This window comes from Chanodichthys erythropterus, chromosome 22, assembly GCF_024489055.1.
Source record: "Chanodichthys erythropterus isolate Z2021 chromosome 22, ASM2448905v1, whole genome shotgun sequence".
Lineage (NCBI taxonomy): Eukaryota > Metazoa > Chordata > Actinopteri > Cypriniformes > Xenocyprididae > Chanodichthys > Chanodichthys erythropterus.
The window spans coordinates 35,477,670-35,487,281 of NC_090242.1; the positions used below are offsets into that span (position 1 = coordinate 35,477,670).

The following is a 9,612-nucleotide window of genomic DNA, read 5'->3' on the forward strand; positions in this document are numbered from 1 at the left end:
TATGTAGAAGTGACCTCACAGGCCTCATGCTGTTGCTCAGATGCTGCTCTTCTGAAGCTCAGGAGACTTCACTGAAGTACCTGCTCTGCCTTTAATTCCTCAGGAGAGATAAAAACTGACACAAATCAGTCAGGAGTTGATTTGATGTTAGAGTTATATTAGAGTTCATATTGAGAACTCATCTGACTTTTGTACAGTCTGAGACCTTGTCTGAAAGGAGAAATGTATATCGCAGCCCATTTCCATGTTTGGTAAAGCATAATTATGACATAAAAAGTCTAAATTAAGAGAAATCAAGTCATAATTATGAGATAAAAAGCTGAAATTATGACATTTTATGAAAATTATGAATTTAGGCTTATCTCAGAATTATGATTTTTTTAATAAGTCATTATTTCTACTTATTTCATAATTATGACTTTTTATCTCATAATTTCAACTTATGACATTCTTTTTTATAATTGACGTTTTATCATATTTTGGCTTTCTCTCATAATCATGACTTAGTATGTAATAATTTTGACTTTATATCTCATAATTGACTTATTATTATTACTTAGTATCTCATAATTTAATCTTTTTATGTCATTTTTTGACTGTCAATTTCAACTTATTTAATAACTTTTATAATTTTGGCTTTTTATGTCATGATTTCGACTTATTTCATAATTATGACTTTTATCTCATAATTTTGAGTTTTTATCATGGCATTCTTTCATAATTGATTTTTTCTTATAATTTTGTCTTTTTCTCAGAATTATGACAGCATGTAATAATTTTGGCTTTTTATCTCATAATTTAACCTCTTTATGTCATGATTACGACAACGTCATGATTTTGTCAATTTGAACTTATTTAATAATTTTGATTTTTTTTTTTTTTTTTGCTTTTTATGTCATGATTTCGACTTATTTCATAATTATGACCATCTCATAATTTGACTTTTTATCATGAAATTTTCTTTCATAATTGATGTTTTATTATATAATTTTGACTTTTTATCTCATAATTGACTTCTAATAGTTTTGGCTTTTATGCCATGATTTCAACTTATTTCATAATTATGACTTTTTTATCTCATAATTTTGGCTTTCTCTCATAATTATGACTTAGGATGTTATAATTTTGACTTTTTATCTCATAATTGACTTGTAATAGTTTTGGCTTTTATGTCATGATTTCAACTTATTTCATAATTATGACTTTATATTTCGTAATTCTGTCTTTCTCTCATAATTTTGACTTAGTATGTCATAACTTTGACTTTTTTCTCATCATTTTGACTTTTTATGGCGTGACTTTTTCTCGTAATTATATATTTTTTTATCTCATAATGTTGGGCTTCCACACATAGAGATTGAGTCTCCTTTTGTTCCTGGTGTCATCTCTTTATTGTGTGTGAGAACAGTTGAGAGCCTCATAAGCGATCTCATTGGTGATGTTTGGAGTGTGTGAAGCGGCTCATAAAAGAGAGAGAGAGCTGTGTGTAACAGGGAGGACACATGGCTGCTGGAGAGGTCCAGAGTGCCACCAATCAAAGTGTGTCGTTTGGTGTTACTCTGAATTCATTCCCCCCACGTACGGCCAGACAAGAGCCAAAAGAGCCCTGATTCACCACGACCCAGAATCCCCGGCGCCGCTGGCATGGGCTCAGAGGGGGAAGGTCTGTGAGCGTAACGCTCGTCTTCTGAAGCCTTTCATTCAGTGACTGGAGCTTCTGTTGCGTTGGGTTCCAGTTTGTTTGTCTCATCGTTGAATTGTTAAATGCATATCAGCTATACGCTTCTTTAAAGCTCAGCTAACCTCCCTCTTAATTCCTGAATGAACTGCCACTGAATGACTTTTATCTCATAATTTAGATTTGTCATGATTATGAGTTTATTTTAATTTTGTCAAAATTTTCAAAATTTTGTCATGATTTTGTCTTAGTATGTCATAATTTCAATTTTTTATGCCATACTTTTGGCATTTCATATTTATGACTTTTTATCTCATAAATTAGACTGTCATGATTACAAGTTTCTAAATTTATGTCAGAATTTAAACATGTCTTGGTATGTCATAATTTCGACTTCCATATTTATGACTATTTCATAATCTAAACTATTTGTCATGATTTTGACTGATAATTTCAACTTTTGTCTTAGTATGTCATAGTTTCAACTTGTCATACTTTTGACATTTCATATTTATGACTTTATCTCATAAATTAGACTGTCATGATTACAAGTTTATAAATTTATGTCAGAATTTCAACTTGTGTCTTAGTATGTCATTATTATGACTTGTCATACTTTTGAAATGTCATATTTGACTTTTTATCTCATAATTTCAACTTTTTGTCATGATTTTGTCTTAGTATGTCATAGTTTCAACTTTTTTTGTTATATTTTTGACATTTTCTATTTATGAATTTTTATTTCATAATTTCAACTTTTTGACATGATTTTGACTCATAATTTTGATTTATGTCCTAGTATGTCATAATTTTGACTTGTCATACTTTTGACATTTCATATTTGACTTTTTATCTCATAATTACAACTTTTTGTCATGATTTTGACCTAGTATGTCATAATTTCAACTTTTTGACATGATTTTGACTCATAATTTCAACTTATGTCTTAGTATGTGATAATTATGACTTGTCATACTTTTTACATTTCATATTTGACTTTTTATCTCATAATTACAACTTTTTGTCTTAGTATGTCATCATTTCAACTTTTTATGTCATACTTTTGACATTTCATATTTATGACTTTTTATCTCATAAATTAGACTGTCACGATTACAAGTTTATAAATTTATGTCAGAATTTAACTTATGTCTTAGTATGTCATAATTATGACTTGTCATACTTTTGAAATTTCATATTTATGACTTTTTATCTCATAATTTCGACTTTTTGTCATGATTTTGTCTTAGTATGTCATCATTTCAACTTTTTATGTCATACTTTTGACATTTCATATCTATATGACTTTTTATCTCATATTTTGACTTTTATGTCATGATTTCGACTTTGTCATAATTTTTACGCCATAATCTTCTGAAGCCTTTCATTCAGTGACCGGAACTTCTGTCACAGTTGACTCGTATATTATTATTTATTTAAATTATTTTATAGAGAGAGTTTGTTTACATCTCATCATTAAATTGTTAAATGCATATGAGTCATCTGCTACTTTAAAGCTCAACCAAGTACCCGGTTACCCCCTCGCGTCCCATAATGCCTCGCGCAGGCCGAGGCTGATGTCGGGCAGGTAGCAGATGTTAACGGCCCTTTAACCAGATCCAGAGCCTGAGAACGAGCGCGCGTGTGATGCTGTGATGTCCCGAGGCTGCGACGGCCGCGGCCCATCTGCACGGACTTACAAAACGCAGATACGTAATTAAAAATCCACATTGAGAAGCTCATTTAGACATTTGCATTCATAAAGACAAAATAATGCAAGTGTTAAACATATTTTAGAAGCAACAGGCTGTTAAACGGAGCAACTTCAACTTGGCGAAGTTTCTTTTCTCCTGTTTTTGTGCTTTTTTTTCCCTTTTCAAATGTTCTGTTTGTGCCGAAATCACAGAATCACCATAAGGGCTGCTTTGCATTTTTAATTTAGTAACTAACATATGAATACATTTGCATATTAATTAGTTGCAGATTAAATCATGCATACATAATTGCCTCCTTACTGTGTTTAATGTTTGTTAGAATCTCTAGTCGGAGCCGTCAGAAGACTGCGATTGGACGAAACCCTCGGACCCCTCGGTTTGAGCGGCTCAAATACCAACATTTGCTGAATTTATTTGACGCTTTTCGCTCTCTGTGACACTGTGTGAATGAACTCGTGCAGCACTGAATTAATGTCACAATCACATTCAGATGGAGATTTTGTTTGTCTCTCTCTTTCTAAACATTCGTTTAGATACTGAGCGTTGTGTTTGTCTTTGTGTGTTTAATGAAGATGTAATGATCACCTTCTTCAGATATCGCCGCTGTTTTTCTACTAATTATTCCTTGGTAATTTTGTTTACATTATCTGAGCAGTTTTTCCAGATATTACACCTTCCCACGACTCTCTCAGTATCTGCCGTGATCGAGCTCATTAAATCGAGAAGTTTGTTGATATATTTATATACCTTTTTCTCACAGAATCGGTCTGAGAAACAACAAAACATTGCTGTTATAACTTGAATTACTTTTTTAATAGTCCTGGTTATTTCAGCATGAAACCCTCAGATAAAGATTTACTTTATCACCAAAAGTATTTATTTTATTTTAGATATATTTATTGTTTGTGTATTTATTTATTTATTTATTTATTTATTTATTACTTCGGAATTTACTTATTATTTTTTTTTAATATTTGTAATATTTATTATTATTTATTTATTATAGTTGCATTAATTTATTTATTTTAGATTAATATATTTTTATTTATTAATTAAATTTATTTATTTATTTTTTATTCATTTATTTTTAATATTTATGTATTTATTTAATTTTGATTTATTTTTGATTTATTTTAGAAGTCGTAGGGTGATGAAATGAGTGTATTTTTACAGGCACATTTGATCATTTTTCTCAGGCTGATTTGAGCTGGTTGTGTTTGTGTTTTTTAGATGAAATCATCGGCGCTGTGTCAGACAGGAGTTTGAGCTCTTGGTCATTGTGTGTTTCTGGAGGGTTAAAGTGTTTTTGTTCACACATATGCTGTCGCTCTTTCCGTGAGATGCCGAACCGGCCCTTGGAGCCGCAGTCGGGGCCCTTGAACTCCCAGAGAGAGAAAAAAGAGATTCGAACGGGATCCTCCGAGATTGACAACTCATGCTTCTAATGAGCAAAAAATCCTCCGAGCATGAAATCGGAATGAAATGTGTGCTTATAATCCAAGTACTGTTTACTCTAATCCCATGGGATGGGAAAGTCAGCGCTGGGCGAGAGAGAGAGAGAGAGACGGGAGTAAAAGAGGGTCGACCCCCTCCACACAAACAACAACAGCAGCAGCACTTAAACAACACAAAGGCCCTGAACACAGACAGACTCGCGCTGCGGACCGAGGGTTGGTGCTGCTGAATTATTGAAGTTTATTCTGGGAATAGCAGCGGCTCTCGGCATATGCAAATGACAGTTTCATTTGGGATCTGATCCCAACGGTTCAGCCGTTTTCCCTTCAGATGCTGAATTTGGCAGTGTGGCGTTGTCCACGTGTGTTAAAATCACTTACTGTACACACACACACACACACACACACACACACACATGACTGGAAAACCTTACTTGAAAAAGAAGGAACATTTTTAACAGTTCTGCTGGGATTTCTTTTTTCAGAATTTACAGTAGTAACAATAACTGTAGTGATTATTGTAGTTGAAAAAATGGTGTGTGTGTGTGTACTATATATATTTATATACAGACTATATGTATTTTTTTCACTCTCTACATATATATGCATCATAGACAGATTTTTATGTTTTAATTCCAGTCTTTATGCTTTGATGTTTAGTCTAAGTACGTGTGTGTGTGTGTGTGTGTGTGTGGTCCACGTCTCATCCTTGTTAGTCAACCATTCCGAGGTCTGTTAATGGTCTGAGCATTTTATCACACACACACACACACACACACACACACACACACACACACACACACATACATATCTCAAGCTCATGGAATGTTCCTATAGCACATGCCTGTGTGTGTGTGTGTGTGTGTGTGTGTGTGTGTGTGTGTGTGTGTGTGTGTGTGTGTGTGTGTGTGTGTGTGTGTGTGTGTGTGTGTGTGTGTGTGTGTGTGTGTGTTTCTGTTTCACATCACTGCTGTTTTGCTTTCAGGTATGTCTGCTCTCTATAAAATATATGTATAAATATAAATATATACGCTCAAATGTTAAATATATATACAAAAACGCAAAATATATATATATATATATATATATATATATATATATAGCTAGCTTCGGCAATGTAAAGGTGTATACATATAAATATATATATATATATATATATATATATATATATATATATATATATATATATATAATAACATTTGCATGTATATATATATATAATAACATTTGCATGTATATATAGTATATATTTAACATTTGTTAAATATTTTATATTATATACATAATATATAATTGTATTGTATTTTTTATATTATATATTTTATTATTTATTTATAACATTTAATATATATATATATATATATATATATATATATATATATATATATATATATATATATATATATATATATATATACATGCAAATGTGAAATATATATACAAAAACGCAAATGTTATATATAATAAATAATATTATATTATAAATAACATTTGCATGTATATATATATATATATATATAGTATATATTTAACATTTGTTAAATATTTTATATTATATATAATTATATATAATATATAATTGTATTGTATTTTTTATATTATATATTTTATTATTTATTTATAACATTTAATATATATATATATATATATATAAGTACACTCAAATGTGAAATATATATACAAAAACGCAAATGTTATATATATATATATATATATATATATATATATATATATATATATATATATATAACATTTGCATGTATATATATAGTATATATTTAACATTTGTTAAATATTTTATATATAATTATATATAATTATATTATATTATATATTTATTTATTTATAACATTTAATATATATATACACACGCAAATGTTAAATATATACTATATATACACACACAAAAATGTTACACATATATATATACGACCAAATGTGTGTTTTGTGCATACATAGACTATAAATATAGACTCAAGATTTTACTAGTTTTGTTTGCATTGTAAAAAAAAAATTGCATTGCCTTTTTATTATTGCATTTTTATCAGTAATAACAAATTAGAGTAAAATAAAAAATTGCTGATATGTTTTGTTCATATTTTGGTTCCAAATGTACTTCACTTTTCTGTCAAGCACTTTCTCTTTCTCTCCCTCTCTTTCGCTGTTCTCTCTCTCCCTCTCTCTCTCTTTCTCTCCCTCTCTTTCGCTCTTTCTCTCTGTCTGTCTCTCTGAGTTCTGGTGTGGTGCCAGCGTTGAGGACAGATGGTGGAGTTATTAGATGTGCACGTATGAATCCCTCCCTGCAACTCGCCTTTTAATCAAATTAAAGCAAAAAGAGAGACAGAGACGCACACAGAGTTTATTAATGGCGTTTGTGTTCTTCCCTAGAATGGACTTCACTGTCACTGTCCCTCAGGCCGCGCGCCTTTACTACAGTAAATCATGTTGTGTGAAGTCCTCTATCGGGGTTTGTGCTCATTATAACCGTCTTTACATGTAATAGTAGGTGCGTAAATAAACATGTGTGCAGCAATAAAATGCTCGAGAAACACACACACAATTTCAATCCCTATTTGAGAAGCTGACAAGCAGGATGAGTTCCAGATTTACCATGGAAAGGAAAAAGAGAGTGTGTGTGTGTGTGTTGGAGTGAGATGTTGAGTTTAAAGAGAGAGGGAGGGAGGGGGAGGGGCTTCCGCTCATGTAGACACGCCCCCTCCCCTTCTCCCCTCCCATCGGCCGACGTCAGGAATGCTTCTCTCTCGTTTGCATATTCAGCATGCTCAGGCCGGCCATATGGGAAAATGCAACTGCAGGAATTGTTGTGAAAAAAGGGGGACAGCGAGTTTGAACACAAAGTTGTTTGAGAGCGTCTGAAGCGGATAAAACACACACACACACTAGAGGAACAGAAGCATGTATTGTGCGTACACCATCCCGGGGGTGAGCGGCGGATCATTCATGTACTACTATAATGGGAAAGCGGTGAGTACAGATGCATACCTGCGACTGACATCTGACGGACGCTCGACTGTCATTCACCTGTGTGTGTGATCTGCTGCAAATGTGTCTTTGAACTGGGACGAGTGTGTGTGTGTGTGTGTGAGAGATAAGAAATGTGTGTCGTTTTAAGCCTTTGATCAGTGATATTAGCAGCTGTTAACCTGTTTAACATGTGCTTAAATTCAGTTTAAATGATCTCAGATGGAGCCCAAATCTGCTGCTGTGATCTGTGAAGAAACACAGAGGGAAAAACACGCCGAAAGTTTGTAGGAAAAATCCCTGCAGCAGGAGAAAGACGTGCGTTTGACTCTGCGATCTGTAGAATAATTAAAGGTGTTTGCGAGGGAAAAGTGTGAGAGCGGCTGCTCATTTTAGAAGTTGAGAGCAGCGGCCTTGAGAGAGACGGGCAGATATTTACACCCCGTGCAATCGAGCAGATATTATTTATCTTAACATAATGGTCAGTGCATTGAGTTCGGAGGTCGTCTGATCAAAAATGTTGCTCGTTTGTCTCCTGAAGGCCTCGTCAGCTCGTTTACCAGCATTTTAAAGTAACGTGTGACACGTTTAAGGGTGTTTTTGATGATCTTTGGACGTTTTTATGTATAATGTGCTGATTTAATTTTGTGTAATATGTGTAATTCTACCATCATATGGACAATTATAAATGTGATCCATAAAACAAAACTTTGTATTTTTCTAAATATCTGCATTCCCGCCATCGGGAAATATTTGTTGGCTGGTGATAAGTTGGACTTTCCCGCCCTCAGACTGAATGTGTAGGCCTGAGTGTGTGTGTGTGTGTGTGTGTGTGTGTGTGTGTGTGTTTGCTCTAACACAGCCTGGCATCCCTGTGCCCTCTTTAATAAACGCGGGGCATGTGTGTGTGTGTGTGTGTGAAGGCCCGTCATTGTGCGTTTCTGGGTTGCAGCTTTGTGCCCGTCTTGAACTGCTGCCAGGCATCTTGCTGGGATTGTTTATTCTGCTATTTTAACAGTTAAAAATTTGCAGGACAACATCTTTGGATCCCCCGACAGCGTCCGAGCCGCTCCGTCTGTCGTCGGTGTTTTCCGGGCCGCTCACGCCGGGCGTGTGGGTAGCGTGCCGGCGGCGGAGAGCGACCCGGTTCTCGGGGTTTTATGTCGAGGAGGAGGATGTCAGGTCGACTAATGAATCCACAAAAGACAAAAAACAAAAGGCCCCTTCACACACGAGCTCCGCTTAAACTGCGCCGGCCGCTCGCCATTGTTATGCTAAGACTCCGTGTGAATATTCCTGTCGTTTAATTAGCTCACCGAGACTCTCACGCCGGGATTTCACCCTCGGAGTTCTTTAAAACACTGGAACGTGGAGTTCTGACGCTGTGGATTCATACTGGAATATGGTGTTTGGAACAAAAAGGATTTTTCCTTGGTTTTCTTCTGATATGCATTTGATTGCATTTTTGCATATTGAAAATATTAGTTTAATTTTTTTTTTATTAAGTCGAGATCAATTTTACACTTATTTTAAAATGTTGGTTTGGAGTACTTTTTAAATAAATTAGGAACATTAAGATTAAGTTTTGTTTACAATAATCTTTTTCCAGCTCAACACACTAAACATATTCAGATTTATAAACATTCAAATATTAAATATTAATTGACAGTATAACTTAATAATTAGTTACTGTACTGTATTGTTTATCTGTTTTGTGGTTATGTTAATCTATCAAAATCTATATTTGAAATTACATTACTTTTATAAATATTTGTTTCTTATA

At 33.5% G+C, this 9,612-nt stretch overlaps 1 protein-coding gene across 8 annotated transcripts in view; it reads left to right on the forward strand.

Annotated features, from left to right (window-relative positions):
* LOC137012072 (transcription factor 4-like) overlaps window positions 1-9,612 on the forward strand; it is a 184,629-nt gene that overhangs the window by 121,157 nt on the left and 53,860 nt on the right. For 2 of the 8 annotated variants that reach the window (XM_067375082.1, XM_067375083.1), the window contains exon 1: window positions 7,732-7,832. The exons of the other annotated variants lie outside the window; for them this stretch is intronic. In XM_067375082.1, coding sequence (XP_067231183.1) covers window positions 7,764-7,832 — 69 coding nt within the window. In that variant the 5' untranslated portion in view covers window positions 7,732-7,763. Of the gene's footprint in view, window positions 1-7,731; window positions 7,833-9,612 lie in introns of those variants that run through there. 8 annotated transcript variants of the gene reach the window in all.